The sequence below is a fragment of the Lagenorhynchus albirostris genome, chromosome 20 (genome assembly GCF_949774975.1).
Source record: "Lagenorhynchus albirostris chromosome 20, mLagAlb1.1, whole genome shotgun sequence".
NCBI classification, from domain to species: domain Eukaryota; kingdom Metazoa; phylum Chordata; class Mammalia; order Artiodactyla; family Delphinidae; genus Lagenorhynchus; species Lagenorhynchus albirostris.
The window spans coordinates 15,151,107-15,171,466 of NC_083114.1; the positions used below are offsets into that span (position 1 = coordinate 15,151,107).

Consider the following 20,360-nt stretch of genomic DNA (forward strand, 5'->3'; position numbering starts at 1 on the left):
AGCGATTTGAATTTCAGTTCCTCATTCAGTTGCCTGTTGTATAGTGGAAGTCCCCATGAGGAGTAGAATGGGCAGAATGCAAGCCAAACAAGAAATAAAGGAGCCTGAAAAAGACTCCAGGGAGATAACTTACCCCTGAATAACAGGATTGATAGGCTTGAAGTGGGTGCGGTCCTAAAAGAGAGTAAGCTGAACAATTAAATCTTATTTCATGCAGTAATTGAGGTAGGACAGAGTTTCAGGTTATGTGTTTAGACCAATTTTTAGATTTAGGGCATATTTCACAGATAAATTTCTCATAGAAAACTTACGACCTCTTTTGACTAAGGGTCCATTAAAAGCAACTGACCTATACCAGGTAAAACCCGTAAGTCCTAAGTCCCATAAATGCAGTGTTTTCAGTTATATTTTGGGGAGGAGTACAAAGCAGTCTTAATTCTTAATTAAGGATTCAAGTAATTCAAGCTTTGATGTTCTAAAGTAGACTGACTAGTCCTAGGTCTGCTGGCTTATTGCAGAATAAACTTTTTTTGGTGTACCACATGAGGAGTAGTGAACTGAAAGTCACAAAAGAAAAAAAAAAAAGAAAAGAAAAAGATGATGTATGGATCAAAGCAGCATTTAGACCAGGTGTTTCCTTCACAGGAAAGTAGTTACTGCAGCCTCTGCAGCTGAAGTATGAGCTGGTTATGCCTTGAGTGTGTTTAGGACATTTGCACCAGACACTTGTGGCATATGCTTTTGAAGCATGTGTTTCCTGGATGAAGAAAACATGCATTGAATATCCTGTACATTGCACTAAGCTGGCTTTTACCTTTGAATCTGTGTAAGAAACTGAAATTTGCTGAGAATTCTGAGAATTTGGCTTACTTTAAGTAAAAAGAGGCATTTTAAAAGATTCTGCAACTTTGTTCTTACGGGAAAATCTGTTTCCCTACTAAAAATGGACTGGCATGTTTTTCTCATGAAGTTGGTCATAATTTTATTTTTTAATTTACATTTTATGGGGTTGACAAGGACTTAAGGAACAACATTGTCATAGACTTACTTGTGGGAAAATAAACTGGAACAACCTTTCTGGAGAATGATTTGCCAGCTTGCTGTATCATTTTGTATGCCCTTTGAAGCATACAATAGTAATTGTGCTTCTAAGAATTTATCCTAAGGTAATAAGGGTGTGTGCAAATTTTTGACTGTAAAAATGTTTGTCAGTGTTCTAATAGTAGCAAAAAATGGAAAGCAATTTAGGGGGCTTCCCTGGTGGTGCAGTGGTTGAGAGTCCGCCTGCCGATGCAGGGGACACGGGTTTGTGCCCCGGTCCGGGAAGATCCCACATGCCACGGAGCGGCTGGGCCCGTGAGCCATGGCCGCTGAGCCTACACGTCTGGAGCCTGTGCTCCGCAACGGGAGAGGCCACAACAGTGAGAGGCCCACATACCGCAAAAAAAATAAAATAAAAAGGAAAGCAATTTAAATGGCTAAAATAATAGTAATCAGTTAAATTATGGTACATCCATGTTTCTAAATATTATGCAACCATTAAAAATTATCTAGTTGAAGAATATTTATTGACCTGGAAAGATGTTGATGACAAGGTGTATAGTAAAAGAACAAGTTAAATGGTGTGCAGAATATGATCAGCTGATCTCTGCAGAGACCAAGAGTGGTTATTTCTGGGCAGTCAGATTAAGGATATTTCTGCCATTTACCTGAGGTCCCTAAATTTTCTAAAATGAGCATGATCACATTTGTTATGAAAGAAAAAAAACAATAAAAAGGCATTTTTAAGAAAAAGATTGGCCACAGAGTACTCGCATACTATCCTTTTCCCTTAGGAGAGAGACATTAGTTTATAGCTAATAAGACATTTCATTCAACAAATTTTAACTGTGCTCCAACTTTGAACTAGAAGGCATTCTTTTTTTTTTTTTTTTTTTTAAAGAAGGCATTCTTTTAGGCACTTGAGACAAATCAGTAAACAAAAACATAGAAAGATGCCTGCTCTTGTATAACTCTTCCTAGCATTTCTGGCTTTAGTTTTCCCAAGTATATAACCAAAAAGGTACTTTTCAGTTTTGTTTACCCTTCTTGAGTTCCTGAGTTCAGAGTCAGAGATTTAATTAGTCTCAGTATAACCAGAGCTGTTCTTAGAAAGTAGCTCAAGTGTATGAATAAATGGTTTAAAAAGACTAGGAGACTAAGGTAGCAAGAATGACAGATATCATTAGATCAGTACATCCTGGGCATTAAAGGACTTGTCCTCAAGGCTTAGGAACATCTGTCTATGTGATCTTTGTGGAACCTCTAAGAGTCATAGGGAATACGTGTTCTAACGTGACTCTGTGCCAAGAGAAACAAATGTTTGTGTAGTAAATGAAGTAGATCTTTACTTCTCTAGTGGCAGTAGCCACAGCGTGGTTCCAACTACAGGATTGTGAGCTCCATAGGTACTCAGACCTATTTTTCACTGGTAGCTTGTCAGTTCTCCTGCTCCCCTCTACCCCCTGCCTTAATAATGCATCATATCTTTCAGCAAGAAATGTCTAGTTGATTGCTATGAAGAGATAATGTAGTATGATCAGAATCAGAGATTCTTGAATTCCAAGGAATAGATTCTCCAGAGGCCCAACTCTATAGGATTTAAAAATTGGAAGAGTTTGGGGAGCACATGGATTATTGGCCTTTTGGTATCCCCACAGTTCTCCAGTGCTCATTTCCCAGCATATCTTTCAGGTCTGCATTACAGAGTCTACACAAGGCTTGTGAAGTCGCCAGAATGCATAACTACTACCCTGGCAGCCTGTTTCTCACCTGGGTGAGTTATTATGAGAGCCATATCAACTCAGATCAATCCTCAGTCAATGAATGGAATGCTATGCAGGATGTGCAGTCCCACCGGCCTGACTCTCCAGCTCTTTTCACAGACATGTAAGTCATCTTGCTGAGGATCATGGAAGTCCTCTCTGTTGCGTTCTTGGGGGTCAGAACCAGCATGTTCCTCCCTAATCTCTCCTCTTAGGGAATTAACCTTACCAGTGATATTAGTCATTGTCTGCACTACACATCTGCCTCGCAAAGAAACCTGTCCTTTCTGTTGTGTGCAAAGGCCTGAAGAGTTTCACTCCTGGGCACAGTGGAGTCTCCATAGTTAAGATCTGCAATACCATAAAATCCCATTAATTCAGATTCCACTAATTTGAAATTTGAGTTTAAAGGAGTTAGGCTGAAGTCTGACCTTCCATTATCTTAAAAGAAGCATTTCCTAAGCAAATTAATGACATAGAGAAGCTTTTAGAGGGATGTTGCTAATACTTAAGAAAACAAGATGTTTCCAGTCAATTTAGAATACCTACGTTGTTATGCTAATTTTTAACTGATTTCTGTTCAAATTTTAAAAATATATATTGTAATTTCTGTCTTACTCAGCCCCACATTTGCCTTGTTAGGTCTGTAACATTTTTATTAAATCTCCCTGCTGTACTGCAAATTGGATAGCCTAAGGTGGAGCTGATGTTTATTTCCTTTTTAGGTCTATGTGTTGAAACTTATGTGACTATTTTGGAAATTTTTTCACACTTAGTTCCTGCTTTGGAAATTAATCAGGATGTTTATTTTGCTCTGAATTGATCTTTCTGCACTTCCAAGGTGTTCTACATCTGGGAAAGAAGAGTAGCTACTTGCTAAATGGTCTTACAAACCTTCACCTTCAGATTCCTAAAGTGATACCAAAACAATTCGTGATTCTTTTTTTAAAGACTTAATTTAGATAATAAATGCTTTTTACTAGGAAAGGTGAAATTTCCAAGAATTGTGTGAATGGAACAGTCAAAAAAAACAGTGAAGGCTTTTTTGTATAGGGTATTATTGGTACGAGAACCAGTTAGTACTAGTAGCTCTAGTCCTTTCAAGATTGCACAGTAACTGGGGCTTCCCTGGTGGCGCAGCAGTTCAGAATATGCCTGCCAGTGCAGGGGACACAGGTTCAAGCCCTGGTCCGAGAAGATCCCACGTGCCATGGAGCAGCTAGGCCCATTCGCCACAACTACTGAGCCTGCGCTCTAGAGCTTGTGAGCCACAACTACTGAAGCCCGTGCGCCTAGAGCCCGTGAAAAGCCACTGCAATGAGAAGCCCGCGCACCACAACGAAGAGTAGCCCCCAATCACCGCAACTAGAGAAGGCCCTCAAGGAAGACCCAGCACAGCCATAAATAAATAAATAAACAAACAAATAAATAAATAAGATTCCACAGTAACTAAAAAGATAAGGATAGTATGTATGGCTTTCAGAATCGTGGGCAGTGTTATTGATTTCATGCTTTATGACTGGTTGATGGGTATTGGAGACATGGATGTCTCATCTTGTTCATAAATGGACATTTTAAATCAGACTTTTCATTTTTCCTGATTTTATTAGAGAAGATTTAGAAATTACAACACAAAAAGGAAAGAAAATAAAATTGCCCATAATCTCTCTCTATCCCTGAGCAAAAAAAAAAATAATAGTAATGTAAAATGTAGTCCCTGGCACATGGTAAAGGCTCATTAAATGTTAATTCTTACTAGGTACAATATAACCACAATTTAAGATATATTTAATAAACAAATGTCTGTCTGTAGAAAAAGACTGAGAGCTGTAGGTGAGAGTATTAATAATGATGGGGATTTTCAATGATTTTTATTTTCTTTGTGTATATATGTATTTTCCAGATTTTTCTCTAGTGAAATCAAGGGAGAAAGTATGTTTGTGTTGTAATGCCTTTTCCATTCCCTCTTCTTCCCTAAGTTGACTAGAAAAGCCTAAAAAATAATGCTGAGGTTACAGAGGAGAATGTATGCCAAAATGGACTTAAGTGCTCTACTGTGAATAAAGTTTATATTTTGAAATCCAAGGAAGGTAGAGCAGGGAACATAGGTGTATGGTGCCTCCAGTGTACGTCAGATGTTATGCCAGGCACTTCATACATGGTATCTCATTTAATTCTCATAAAAACCTCGTGAGGCAAATAGCATTACTGTTCACATTTTATAGAAAAGGAAACAGAGGTTCAGCAAAGGGAAGGTATTTGTTCAAGGTCGTACCACTAGTAAGTAGCAGGGCTGGGATTAAAACCCAGGTATGTCTGCTCCCAAACCACTCTGGCCCAACAAGTGTGAAGGATTGGGAGAAAGTCTGCTAAACTAGGGAATCGAACCGATGCACACAGGTGCTAAAATTTGTTTTTTACCAATATCTATTTTTAGTAGAAGACTGAAATGTATAACTTTCTACCATTAGCTATGTCTAGGAAAAATGGTGGGGAGCATGGTTAAGAATGTTAATCCTAGTCAAGACAGGGATGCTTTGGCCGATTGACAGGGAAATGGCAGAGGCGTTAGCTATACTCTGCAGGGTTCGTGAGAAACTAAGAGTACAAGTGGTGGGGAGCCCCAAGGTTGTGGGGTCAGAGCATCCATCTTTGGAGATTATACTGAAGCTATTTTTGCAGCCAGTGATAAGGCCGTAGGCAGCAAGGGCAGGCAGGATGCCTGAAGGCTTAGTCCATTTCCATCTCCAAATAAGGAAGTACAGGGCAGATACCTTTCTCAAGTTGGTAGGAGGGAAAGATGAGACAGAAAGTACTCTCTGTTAGCCTCACTCAAATTCTGCATAATATGAAATAATGCTTTTAGAGAGAAGCATCTAGTTATGTTGAACCAGTATCTTTCCAGTAATTGGAGAATCAGCTTCCTAGTTTGATTTCATAGTAGGGTTCCAAGGGAAATTTTTGTTTTTAAGAGACTCAGAAGACTAAGGGAAGCAGCATAATCTTGCAGGTAGAGTGTTAGGCTGGACGGAGAGTTCTGGGTCTCCTGCCAGTGAAGGTGACGGTTGGCATGTCATTTAACCTTTCAGCTGTTTATTTCCTTTATCTGTAAAATGGGGATAATAATTTCACAGAGATATTGGTGAGAGCTTTTGTGAAAAAGAAAACATTTTGGATGGAGTACTCCAGGTAGCTAATCTTTAAAATCCATTTTGGAAGAGAATTTGCTTCATTGAAGAAGGCAGAAATCATTCTTCTCTCTTTCGCATTTTTCTAGAACCGTAGCAACAGATGGTCAGCATTGGGTGGCATTTTTAAGCTACAGAAGACCCAGTTCCATAGTAGGCCGCACCACTGGTCTTCCCAGCTTGGTATTCTAGCTCAGCAAGTGGTACTTGGGTACTTGATGGGAAATGGTCCTCCATTAAAGTATTACACTCAGTATAGCCTATTTGTCTTTTACTCCTTCTTGGATCTGTATACGTGAATATATTTATGGGCTTTTAGACATGTACAATCTCTTCAAGTAATAATCACTACATGTTTATATTCTATACATTCTGAAAAGAAACTTTTTAAAGTATAAGTTTCTTTTTCCCGTGCCTCCAGAGTATAAATTTAAGGGTAACAAAGGGAAGGGCTGCCAGTTTGGAAGCATGATCAGGTGGCACATTCATTAACTTGGTCAAATTCCTGCCTAAGAAAAATCACCATTTCTCTCTTCTCAGACCAACTGAACGTGAGCGAACAGAAAGGCTAATTAAAACCAAATTAAGGGAGATTATGATGCAGAAGGATTTGGAGAATATCACATCCAAAGAGGTAAGAGACCTTGAGTCCCCATTGTTCCAAGGCTAGAGGTAGAAAGATAATAGGAGCGGGGCTAGAAATGGTGAGTGATTGGAAGTCCAGAGGGACTTTTCAGAGATTAGTACAAAATGTCATCTCTGTTTCAGATTCGAACTGAATTGGAAATGCAAATGGTGTGCAACTTGCGAGAATTCAAGGAATTTATAGATAATGAAATGATAGTGATCCTTGGTCAGATGGATAGCCCTACACAGATATTTGAGCACGTGTTCTTGGTAAGTCCTAGGACCACTTTAAAGGGGTGTGCTGGGGCTAGTCCATACCAACTCATGGAAGCGGGGGTAATTATCAAATTTTATTATATTTAGATAAAATGTAACTTACATTAAAAACAAAGGTCATAAATACTCAAACCTCATCACTTCCTGTATTTTACTACATTTTACAATGATCTGTGCTCTTAAGGTTATTTACATCTATTGTATGGTGGAAATGGTGTGCTTCTGCTCATCTCTTCCCAATTCCTCAGTGACATCAATTGACTGTGGTGGGAAAATTTACACCGAGGAAATTGGCAAATGCTACAGATCAGGCCTTTCTTGCCCATGGGTTGTTAAAGATCTCATCTGTCCTACATAATAGAGCCACAAAGCAGACCAGTCCACAGTAGTTTTATACAGTGTATCCCCAAAAAAGAATGATCCTTTTTGAGGTCACTCTTTTAAATCTGCCAAATGGGTCTAAGATCTGATATATCTGAAGAGAGCAGAAAACTACTTTCTATTTTTTTTTTTTTTTTACTAAATGTATTTATTTATTTGTTTTTATTTTTGGCTGTGTTGGGTCTTTGTTCTGTGCGCAGGCTTTCTCTAGTTGCAGCAAGTGGTGCACAGGCTTCTCATTGTCGTGGCTTCTCTTGTTGCAGAGCACGGGCTCTAGAGCACAGGATCAGTATTTGTGGCACACGGGCTTAGTTGCTCCGCGGCATGTGGGAATCTTCCCGGGCCAGGGATCGAACCCGTGTCCCCTGCATTGGCAGGCAGATTCCCACCCACTGCGCCACCAGGGAAGCCCCCCAGAAAACTACTTATAACAAAGACTATTGGACTTTTAAAACATTTGGAACCTTGTAGCTACATTTTTAGTCCCTCAATTACTTTTTTTTTTGCGGTACACGGGCCTCTCACTGTTGTGGCCTCTCCCGTTGCGGAGCACAGGCTCCGGACGTGCAGGCTCAGCGGCCATGGCTCACAGGCCCAGCCGCTCCGCGGCATGTGGGATCTTCCCAGACCAGGGTACGAACCCGTGTCCCCTGCATCGGCAGGCGGACTCTCAACCACTGCGCCACCAGGGAAGCCCCCTCAGTTACTTTTTGATTACCAAATCTTCAGTGATTTAAAATTGTTCTTAATGGTACCTGAACATTCAGTGGCTTCTAATTAGCCCAAGAAGATCTCTCTGACAGATGGATTAGGAAAGCTTCTAAAATCCTAAGACCTATTTATCTCCCAAATGTTAAAGGGTTCTAGTTTTCATCTGTACATGGTAGTGGGAACAAGGATAACAAGGATAATTGAAGTCAGTGGGGAACACCAAAACCTCACTGTTATTTCCAATTCCCACATACTTTGACTAAAAATTCTAACAAGGAACTAAATCGATTGGTTTTAATTTCACTTCGTTTCTCTGGTAAGGACATTTGTGAAGTGATTAGAAGGTGGGAAACAGGAGAGAAGAGGAATAAATATGCACAGGAACTGACTAAACTGCATCATCTCACCCTGAATATAAGAGTTTATTTCACCAAGCAGTCAGACTTCATGCCATAGAAGACTTGTGCCCTGAATTAACTTGTTGACACTTTGGAGTACGTATGCTTGTCAAGTAATTCATGGTGGTGTTTAGCTATGAAATTACCCATGAAAAGCTGTGAGCTGGGAGGGGAGCTTCTTTTCTTTACTTTAACTTGACCAATGTGTGTTGCCATTTCTCAATGTAGATCATTCGGCAGAACTGTCATGGACCTTTCCGTTTGTGTAGCACCTGGCTTTGTTGTCTTTTGTGTGTAATTCCATGAGGGTTCATGTATTCCCTGCTCTTGTATCCTTGGAAATAATTTTTGTGTTGTGCATAGAAAACTTATGAGTCACTCATTCAAATGGACCCTGCCCCCAACTGTCTCCATGTAACATGACTAATTTTTATGAAGGGCAAGTGCCTGTAGCCAAAAATAACTCGTTTGAAAGTGACCAAAGCTATAAACTTGGAAGTTGCTTTCCCATTGAGCTTAGATCTTAATACCTAAAAGGAGGTAGACATGATGAATATCAAATTCAGTCACTAACTTGTTTAATTTCAGACATGCTTCCCTGTGTCTCTGATGCCACCCCCTCAAGAACTACCTTCTCCTTACCCCTTCCTCAAATGGTATTATTTTAGGACATATAAATAAATTTTAATAGTACTCTAAGCAGAAAAAACAATCCAGTTCTCCCCAGATTAGTCGCTAATCAACTAGAAATGCATTTGAGTATTTGTATCACTAAATTCATCCTATTATTTCATGATTATTGGTGTAGTCTTCTGTCTTGGGTTTTTCTCTTATTACAAAAATAATTCATGTTCGTTATAGAAAATTTAGGCAACTTCAGAAGACAATAAATGACATTTAATCAACACCAAGAGAGATAAGCACTATTATCTTTCATTATATAATATTGCCTTCTAGTTGTTTTTTACTTTTTTAATATGTATCTATGTACATATTTTTGAAAAAAGGAAAATGTATTCAGCTTCAGATATAATTCTGTTTTCTCGAGAATGGACATGTTCTTTGCATTGTGAATATTTTTCTTATTTGGGAAAAAAACTTTCAAACTGGAGAATCCTGGAATTTAACTCTTATCCAACAAAATAAGTACATGAACAGGTTGTCTAAACATCTTATTGTATTTCCCTTTGTTTGTACCACCGTATCCTGTGTCCAAACCCCTGTCTCTTCTCCAGTGAGTCTGTGCTCTGCTGGCTTTCCCAGCAGTTGACACAGAAAAAGAGGTTTTATCCAAACTGTAAGCGGTGTTGTTAATTTTCTGCAAAGTCATTTCATCTTGTGCGTAGCTGCCATGCCTGGAGCGCAAGCAGATTGTGTGAACGGATGCAGCAGGATTTCTCCCCTCCCTTTGGAAGAATGCTCGGCTTAGTAGTGCACTGCACAGAGATGTTTATTTGGAAAGGTGTCCAGCTGATATGCAGAAGAAAAGTATAGAGCGTAGTTTAAAGAAAATCTGCAGCGAGAAGCCAGGATTGATTGGTTGGAAGCCAGGGTATTTCCAGAAAAAGCAGTTCTTCCACACCCTTAAGAGTGTACTACTTCTCTGAGCTGGAAGCCTTTGCCAACCAAATCTCGTATCAACAGCTCTCCTGGAGGCTGTCCGATTTGGCTGAGAAAATGCTAGATGTGAACAGAGAGCCTTTGCAGAAAGGCAGGCAGCATTCTTAGTTAAATTAGGGAAACACAGTAATATTGGACAGGCAACCGGTAATGTTTGTGAATGAGAAAGAAGTCCGAATTTTACTGCTGATTGTATCTTTTTCAAGATTTGACATTACAAATCCTTTTAAAGTAGAGTTTTGGTTTCAAAGAAAAATTGTCTCATATTCATGATTTTTGCCCCTCAACTGGAGATGTGTAGCATTAACTTTTTAGAAGAAAAAGTTATTGATCCTGTGCCTGGCTGCCACAGTAAAGTGACTCACAGCATTGAGGCTGTAGGTATGGTATCATAAAGATTTGGACAGGGATACCAATCCTTGAAGATTATCTCGAGTTGTATGATCTTCGCAGAACCCCCAGTACAGTCGTCCTTCTTTGCCATAGATGTGCTCTCCTCTTTTTGCTTGGAACTTTTGGACCCCAACAAGGTTATTTCCTAAGGATAACTTTTTTTTTTTTTTTTTTTACTTCAGGCAATTTTAGTTTTCATCCCAATTTGGAACTTACAGAATTCTTCCCCTTTTTTTGGGAGGTGGGGGTAGAGTATAGCCGATTAACAATGTTGTGATAGTTTCAGGTGCACAGCAAAGCAACTCAGCCATACATATACATGTATCCATTCTCCCCCAGACTCCTACATAACTTTGAGCAGAGTTAGGCCCCTGTGCTATACAGTAGGTCCTTGTTGGGTATCCATCTTAAATATAGCAGTGCGTACATATTGATCCCAAACTCCCTAACTATCCTTTCCCCCCACCCTTCCCCGCTGGTAACCATAAGTTCGTTCTCTGAGTCTGTTTCTGTTTTGTAAATGAGTTCATTTGTATCATTTCTTTTTAGATTCCACTTATAAGAGATATCATATATTTCTCTTTCTCTTTCTGACTTACTTCACTCAGTATGACAATCTCTAGGTCCATCCATGTTGCTGCAAATGGCATTATTTCATCCTTTTAATGGCTGAATAATCTTCCATTGTATATATGCCACATCTTCTTTATCCACTCCTCTGTTGATGGACATTTAGGTTGCTTCCATGTCTTGGCTATTGTAAACAGTGCTGCAGTGAACACTGGGGTGCATGTACTAAGGATAACATTTTAAAAGAAATCAGTCACTTCAGTCTTTGGGCCAGAGTACAGTGTAGGTGAACCAGAGTGAAAGGTGGAAGTGAACTTATTTAAAAACTATAGGAGCGGGGTGGTTAGGAATCTGCCTGCCAATGCAGGGGACATGGGTTCGATCCCTGGTCTGGGAAGATCCCACATGCCGCGGAGCAACTAAGCCCATGCACCACAACTACTGAAGCCTAGAGCCCGTGCTCCACAACAAGAGAAGCCACTGCAATGAGAAGCCCGCATACTGCAACGCAGAGTAGCCCCCACTTGCCACAACTAGAGGAAGCCCACGCATAGCAACAAAGACCCAACGCAGCCAAAAATAAATAAATTTATTTTTTTTAAATGTATTACAGTATAGTTTCAAGATTTCATTTTACACTTCCATACAATTAAAATATGCTCTGCATAATTACATAGAACTTATCGAAAACCCCCATGGAATTATGTCACTGCCTGAGAAGCATGGAGGAAAAAAAAAAGAGATTGAGTCTGTTGAGGACCCAAGGGGGCTAATATGCATGGCATTTGTATTGAGGACAGAAAAGTAATTACACCATGTTGATTCCAGTTCTTTCAGGTTGAACCTGAAACAGCCCTAAGCAGAGCCCAAGTCACTTTACATGGGCTTCACTGAGTCAGTAGCTGATGAGTTTAATTTATTTTGTTTCTGGATATGTGTCATTTCAGATTGTCAGTTTGAAGTTTCTCTGGACAGGTAGATGAAAACCATGGACTTTTACCATCACATCAGGGTTATTTCCATCTAGCTGTACAGAATTCCGCAGAGGATTTAGATTTCTAAATTAAGGAGTGAGGTGGTCACATTTCCCTGGCTCCAATTTAGCCACTCAACCCTTATTGCCTGGCTTCTGTCTCCTTGAAAGTCCTTTTTTTAAAAAAATAATTCTTGCCTCTTTCTTTGGTATGGGAGCCAGTTTTCTAAGTTTGAGCACAGAGTCTTTAGAACCTCTTATATTTTTTTTAAAGCAAGTCAGGTGAGCCCTGGTCTGTAGAAAAGATCAGTCATCCGTCACTTACTGACAGTTTTCCTAAATGTACTTCAACATAGCATCCTTGAGATCTCCAAGTTCGATGGCCAAATTACAGATCACTTGTAATATGAAGATAGTGCTTACATAACACTTGACAGTTTTCAGAGTGCTTCATTTACTTATCTCATTTGATGATTTATTCAACAAGCATTTGTTGATCCTCTTCGTTGTGCCAGGCATGAGCCTAGATATTTGTGCAGTCTGATCTAATTCCATAAGGAGGGAGTGATGACCATATCCAGATAGATACTCATAGAAGGCCAGTGGAATAAGGTTACAAAGGTAACCTCTGGATTAGACAATTAGAAGAGGTCATTAGCAAGAGTGATGAGGGCAGAAGCCACAGTGCTGTGGGTTGAGATACATGGGAAATGAGGAATTTTAGAAAGTATTAGATGAGGAATTTTAGAAAGTGAGTATTAGATTTCCTTTCAGGAAAAGGAAAAGGACAGTGTCCAGAGGAGGATTTAGGATGGAGAGAGGGTTTTCCATTTTAATATGAAAGAAACGTGAGGGAGGGGCGGGAGGTGTTGGCTTATAAACAATAGAAACTTATTACAGTTCTGGAGAGGCTGGAAGTCTTGAGACCAGTGTGCCTGCATGGTCGGGTGAGGGCCCTCTTCCAGGTCACAGACTTCTCTTTGTATTCTTACATGGCAAAAGGAATGGGGAGAAACTTTATATTTGTAGTTTGAGGGGAAGCTATCCATTAGATTCCTAGGACTAGGGTGGGAGGAGTGTTTCATTTTACAGATAAGGAAAGTGAAAACAGAGAGGTTAAGCAGTTTGCCCAAGGTCCCCCAGTCAGAGGGGGAGTTGGGACTTGAACCTGAGTCTTATAAAGCTAAATTCCACTTAATGCATTATTCTGAAATAGATAAATTCTTATTTTTAAATGTTTGCCTTTTCAAAAGACATGAACATATAGCTCAAAGATAGAAAATAGACCTGAAACATTGAAGAGTTGCTCACTTTTACGTTAAACAGAAATGCAAATTAAAATTACACCGAGATAACATTTCACGCCTATCAGTTGGGAAAAGATTCAAAAGCTTAACCACACATTTTGTTGGCAACGCTATGGGGAAAGTGGCACTGTGATGTGGAGTGGGTCTGAGGAGATATTGCAAAGTGAAGAAAGCAAAGAACAATAAAAGCATGTGTAGTAAAGTACTTTTGTGTAATTCAGAAGTGGTAAGTATATATTTGCTTATATTTTTTTCAAAATACAACATAGGTAGAATAAGCCACAAACTAATAAAAACGATTACCCATGGGGATTGAGGAGATGGGGGTGGGAGTGAGACTTCAAGTTTACTTTTTAATAAACTTTTGACTTTCAATATTATAAAAGTCTTGTATAGGGCTTCCCTGGTGGTGCAGTGGTTGAGAGTCTGCCTGCCGATGCAGGGGACACGGGCTCGTGCCCTGGTCCAGGAAGATCCCACATGCCGCGGAGCGGCTGGGCCCGTGAGCCATGGTCGCTGAGCCTGCGCATCCGGAGCCTGTGTTCCGCAACGGGAGAGGCCACAACAGTGAGAGGCCCGCGTAACCGCCCCCCCCCCCAAAAAATCTTGTATATTCAAAAAAATGGAAAACATGGAAGAAAAAACACACCCTAAAATTGAATATAAACAGGAGCAAATGAACCCAAATATGTGTCAAATTGATAACCTCACAGAAAGAAATTAATTCAAATAACTTAAGCATAATACTCTAATTGTACCCCTTAGTGGGATATAATAAGGGAAAAAAAAGAAATGCAAAGAAAATTTGAACTTAATATTTTTGTTATTGGTTTTGGTATTGGTGTAATAATGTTAAAACTATTTTGTAAGTAGAGTAAATGAGTTGTTGGGAACCAAAGTTCTCACCGTGGAGTAAGGAGATATATAAACAGTGTGGGAGAGGCAAGAAAGAACCTTGTGGTGTTGAATTAATTTCAGTTGAAGGTAAAAATATAAACTCAGTATTTTTTTAGAAATATTTCCTAGATCTGACCACTGAAAAGTTTTAGAAACAATGACACCCAGTAGTTAGGAGCATACCTAATTACTGCCCAGATCTTGGTTACAAAATATCATTCTTCACTAAAAGAAACCAGGGCTTCTTGGGGAACTGGCTGATTCTACTCACAAAGTGAATCCGGAACAACTTTCTGTACCACAAAGCATGGATGCGCTCAAAGACTAATGGAATCATATCAAAAGGAACCTGTTTGAAGAGATTCCCACTGGCCAAATTCCGGACAATCTGCATGTCCAAAAAAAAAGATGGTAATGGATTATAACTTTCTAAATACAAAAAGAATTCAAGAGTCCATAGTGACACTTCAATAAAGGGTGTGATGATTGATTAGGTGAGACTCTTTTACAGAAGAATGTCAGCTAACTTGCAGAAGGAAAGATGGAATTAGAAAATTACCATTTTGTAACCTCCAGTAGAATAATTCATTTGGGCAAGATCGGCAATTGATGCTGAAATCATAGGGCAAAAAGATTACTTTGCCTTTCACACGGCTTCAAAGATTACTATAGACTACTAATTAATTTCAAAGGAACCTTTACAATAGAGGGATGTGGCAGACACAAAGGTATCTACCAAGAATTCAAACTCAGCCTGACAAATAATGGGACAAACTGACATTATGTGCCTCATGATTTGATGCAGTACGAAGTACACAATATCTCCCTTGTAATATTCTTTTTTTATATAAACTTATTTATTTTATTTATTTTTGGCTGTGTTGGGTCTTCGTTGCTGTGCGCGGGCTTTTTCTAGTTGCAGTGAGCGGGGGCTACTCTTCGTTCTGGTGCGCGGGCTTCTCATTGCAGTGGCTTCTCTTGTTACGGAGCATGGGCTCTAGGGCACATGGGCTTCAGCAGTCGTGGCACACAGGCTCTAGAGCGCAGGCTCAGTAGTTGTGGCGCGCGGGCTTAGTTGCTCCGCGGCATGTGGGATCTTCCCAGACCAGGGTTTGAATCCGTGTCCCCTGCATTGGCAGGAGGATTCTTAACCACTGCGCCGCCAGGGAAGCCCTCCTTTGTCATATTCTTGCCAGGAATGTTTGACCTGAATCTAGTCATCAGGAAACAATCAGATAAATCCAGGTTGTGGGGAGCTCTCCAGTATTACAGACCTGTAGTCTACAAAAATGTCAGTATCATGAAAGACAAAATAACTAAAGGCACAGGGGTGGACTGTTCTAGATTAAAGACATGGCAACTAAATGCACAGTATGATTCTTGATTGAATGAATATAAAGGACATTTTGAGGGCAATTTTTAAAATTCAAATATAGATGATATGTTAGATTATTATTGTATTCATGTTATCTTTCTTGGTTGCAAAAATGGAATTATATAGGAGAATATTCTTGTTCTTAAATGATACATGATCAAGTATTGAAGTGTCATGATGCTGAAGTTACTTAAATGGTTCGGGTAAAAAAAAGTATGATGTATATTGAAAGAAAGGGAAGGACAGCAAGAAAGCAAATATGGCAAAATATTAACAATTGATGTATCTTGCAGATAATCTGTAGAGACATTTTCCTTTAAATTTTGCACATCATGTTTCTCTCATTTGTTTGACTATTTCACTCTCTCCCCCACAGACATACACACACACCGTACCATCCCAATTTCTTAGATGCAACATAATGCACTAGAAAAAGTGGGGGTTTTAAAATGAAATCCAGTTTTAATTCATAATAATGCTACTTTGTTCATTTAAGAATACCTGCGAGGTGCCAGGCACTGTGCAGGAGTTTCCTTAGAGAACAGGAGACCTGGTTGCTGCCCTCAAGAAGCTTGTATTATAGTGGAGGAGAAAGGTAGTAAATAAGCACGTAAATAAATATACAAGTAAAAATAGTGATGCATGCTATTGATAAAATAGACTGCTATAAACAAGAGTGACAGACTACATTTAACTTAGATTGGAGAATGGTCAAAGAAACCTTTCCAGCAATGTGATCTTGAGCAGATATTATCTGAATTCTATAAGGGTTGGTTTTCATATCTCTAAAAAATGAAGGTAACTTTATTACTCTATCATTTGTGGAAACTGAATATGATAGCATATAAAGTACCTGGCACTGAGAGAGGAAACTTGGTAGATGTTATTGGCCTTCTTTTTAGAAACTGTTTCTTCCCTCACAGGACTCCTTTTCAAGTATTGTATTCGGTTCATTGGCTAATACTCTCTAACCTTGTCTTTTTGGTTCCACAGGGCTCGGAATGGAATGCCTCTAACTTAGAGGATTTACAGAACCGAGGGTAAGCACACAGAGCAATTGCTGACACCCCCATATCTCAGAAATCACTGTTTTATCTTTACATTTTCCCATCAGAGAGGTGTCAGTGAGTAACTTTAAGCTTAAGAGTTGCTTCCAGTTGATTCTTACTGGGTATAATTTAATAAAAATTAAAATGGCTATTCTCCCACTGTTTCATCCCCCCACCTCCGAACAAAGATCAACTGTTTCAGTGGAAAGGCTTTCAAAAACAAATGTGCAAGCCTTTCATGCTGTTTAAAACCAAATCTAGTTATTGACTCCCTTTTTTTTTTTTTTTTTTTTTTAAGAGCAGTTTAAGGTTCACAGCAAAATTGAGGGGAGGGTACAGAGTTCCCATATACTCCCTGCCCCACACATGCATAGTCTCCCCCGTTCTCAACATCCCCACCAGAGAGGTACATTTTTTACAACTGATGAACCTACATTGACACCTGGTAATCATCTGAAGACCATAGTTCACATTACAGTTCACTCTTAGTGCTGTACGTTCTATGGCTTTGGACAAATGTATAATGACCATGTGTCCATCACGATGGCATCATACAGAGTATTTTCAGTGCCCTAAAAATCCTCTGTGCTCTGTCCATTTATTCCCCACCCCCACCCCCTGGCAACCACTGATCTTTTTACTGTCTCTCTAGACTTTGGTTCCTATTTTTATGTAAGAGTACACAGAACTGCATATGCTGGGTTCACAGGTCTGTATTAAACATTTACTGAGCAACTTCTGTAGGCCAAGCACAGTGCTAGATGCTAGGGATCCAAAGAAAAATAAGACTCAGTTCCTATCCTTTTATAGTAAGGTGCATGAAGACTAAGTAGGTTATAAATATAAAAGAGACAGTGTAAAATTGAACAAGAAGACTGACCTTGTAGTAGGAAATGTGTTCCTAAGCGGCATGGTTATGAGTTTGATTGAAGCAACTGAGACCACAGTGAACATTCAGCAAGCAAAAAGCTGCCATTCTTCCCTTTTCACTTCTTAGCTAATGCCTAAATCTTTCATTGAATTCAGCCTTAGGAGGTCAGATCATTCCAATAAGAGAAGAGAAAATCATGTCTGGAAATTGGCCATTCTAACTCTTCATTTTGGACAGAGATAAGACCTACTGAGACTCAAGAGACAGTGATGACTCCCTGACTGGTTGCTGGCTGCCTGTTTTCTCAGCTACAAGTCAGCCTTCTGGTTGTCTTTAACGTGATTAGATGCATACTTCCTACTTTTCCCTCAGAAGAAAGGAAGCCAAGTGATTATACAAAGAGTTCTTAGGGCGGGGGGGATGGAAATCTGGTTACTTAATATTAAGGTATGAAATTAAATAGAACTTGGAAAATTTAAGTTGATAAGGATTGAATCAGAAGTTCTTGAAAGCAGAGACCACATGTTAGTTTTGTGTGAAACATACCTAGCTCAGAGCCTTATATCAAAAGGGTGCCCGGTAAATGTGAAGGAATGGTAGAAAAATTGACAGAATGTGACCTGCAGGAAACTAGCACCTGATACAGTGTTTAATATGAAATCTGAGATTTGATAGAGCACGGCCTGCCAAATGCATTAGAATCGCTTCATGCATATATTCACTTTGACTTTTGACTTATATCCCCAGCTGGAGATGAGACCTATTTATCTCATTTACTACTTACAATGCTAAATTATAGAACACAGAAAAAAGACAAGTATGGTTAGATGCTCAGACATCTACTTAGATCTTGTTTCTTAAATTCACTGGTGCTTAAACTTTAACGGATGAAGAAGGATTTCCCAGGTGGCACAGTGGTTAAGAATCCACCTGCCAATGCAGGGGACATGGGTTCGAGCCCTGGTCCGGGAAGGTCCCACCTGCCGTGGAGCAACTAAACTAAGCCCGTGCACCACAACTACTGAGCCTGCGCTCTAGAGCCCACAAGCCACAACTGCTGAGCCTGCATGCCACAACTACTGAAACCCGTGCGCCTAGAGCCCATGCTCCGCAACGAGAAGCCACTGCAATGAGAAGCCCTTGCACCGCAACGAAGAGTATCCCCCGCTCGCCGCAACTAGAGAAAGCCCGTGCGCAGCAACGAAGACCCAATACAGCCAAAAATAAATAAATAAAAATTAAATAAATATATTTTTAAAAAAAAACTTCAATGGATCAAGAATTATAGTTCAGAGATCTGTACACAAAACATGTATATTGCCCCCTGTGGATGATATAAGGGATTTTTCAAGTGTAATTTTGACAATAAGGCCATTTTCTCCCAATCCACTTACTTTAGAACTCCAAGTAAAATGCTATTCCTTACAAAGCATTGTAAGGAATAGCTTACAGTGAAGTGTAAGAATGACAAAGAAGTTTCGAGGAGTGCCATTTCCAATTGGTAGTGGCTGACTAGACTGCTGTAATGAAAAAGATTGGGAAACCCTGTCCTGCTATAATCCATTACTGAAGTATGGGATTGGGGATGGGAAGGTTGTTCATTTTTATTTTAAATGAGATAAGAGGAAGTGTGCTTGCCTTTTTTTCCTGACAGTTTTGAGATATAATTCACATATATCGTTCACCCTTTTAAAATGTGTACTTCAGTGGTTTTTAGTATATTCACAGAGTTGTGCAACAATCAATTCAGAATATTTTTTTCCAACCCAAAAGGAAAGCCTGTACCCTTTAGCAGTCACCCCCATTTCCCTTCCTCCCTTCAGCTCCTAGAAACTACTAGCCTACTTTCTGTCTCTATAGATTTGCCTATTCTGGACATCTCATTTGTATGAAATTATACAATATGTAGTCCTTTAAGCATGGTTTATTTCACTTAACATTGTATTTTCAAGGTTTATCAATGTTGTACCATGTATTAGTTCTTCATTCCTTTTTTATTGCCAAATAGTATTCCATTATATGGAGATATATATACTCACCACATTTTATTTGCCCATTCATCATTTGATGGGCCTTTGGGTTGTTTCCACTTTTTGGCTATTATGAATACTCTTACGACCATTCATGTATGAATCTTTGGGTAGACATATGTTGTCATTTCTCTTCAGTTTATGCCTAGGAGAGGACTTACGGGGTCATATGGTGGTAACCTTTTGGGGAACTGCTGGAGTGTTTTCTACAGGTGCATGTTGCTTGCTTTTTCTTAATTTTTTTTTTTTTTTTTTTTTTTGGCCGCACCACACGGCATGTGGGATCCTAGTTCCCTGACCAGGGAATCGAACCCTCACCCCCTGCAGTGGAAGCGCCGCGTCTTAACCACTGGACCGACAGGGAAGCCCAGCTTGCTTTTTAAATTAAAAAGAAAAAATCCTTTCTAGTAATGAACTTTGATGCTAAGTTAAAACAGATTCAAACCATGTCCCAGAAAAATTTTGGTTGCTTGACCTTAACCACAGAATTGGTTAGCTTGGCTCTCCCTTTTTGTGGTCATTTCTCTGACTTCAGTGATTGGGTTTGTAGAACCCCACGTGTGGTTCTAAGAAGGAAGCAGCTTCTTTTTTTTTTTTTTTTTTTTTTTCCGGCACGCGGGCCTTCCACCGCTGTGGCCTCTCCCGTCGTGGAGCACAGGCTCCGGACGTGCAGGCCCAGCGGCCACAGCCCATGGGCCCAGCCGCTCCGCGGCATGCGGGATCCTCCCGGACCGGGGCACGAACCCGCGTCCCCTGCATCGGCAGGCAGACCCGCAACCACTGCGCCACCAGGGAAGCCAGGAAGCAGCTTCTGCAGAGGGAAATGAGTGAGTCTGTGCTGTGCTGTTGGAGTTGACAACAGTGGTATCTAAGTCCATACAGCACTGAGA

At 39.9% G+C, this 20,360-nt stretch overlaps 1 protein-coding gene across 3 annotated transcripts in view; it reads left to right on the forward strand.

Moving 5' to 3' along the window:
* Window positions 1-20,360, forward strand: part of SSH2 (slingshot protein phosphatase 2) — a 243,501-nt gene that overhangs the window by 199,256 nt on the left and 23,885 nt on the right. For all 3 annotated transcript variants that reach the window (XM_060134896.1, XM_060134898.1, XM_060134897.1), the window contains 4 exons: window positions 2,734-2,928; window positions 6,533-6,626; window positions 6,761-6,889; window positions 16,514-16,560. In XM_060134896.1, the coding sequence (XP_059990879.1) occupies window positions 2,734-2,928; window positions 6,533-6,626; window positions 6,761-6,889; window positions 16,514-16,560 (465 nt within the window). The remainder of the gene's footprint in view (window positions 1-2,733; window positions 2,929-6,532; window positions 6,627-6,760; window positions 6,890-16,513; window positions 16,561-20,360) is intronic.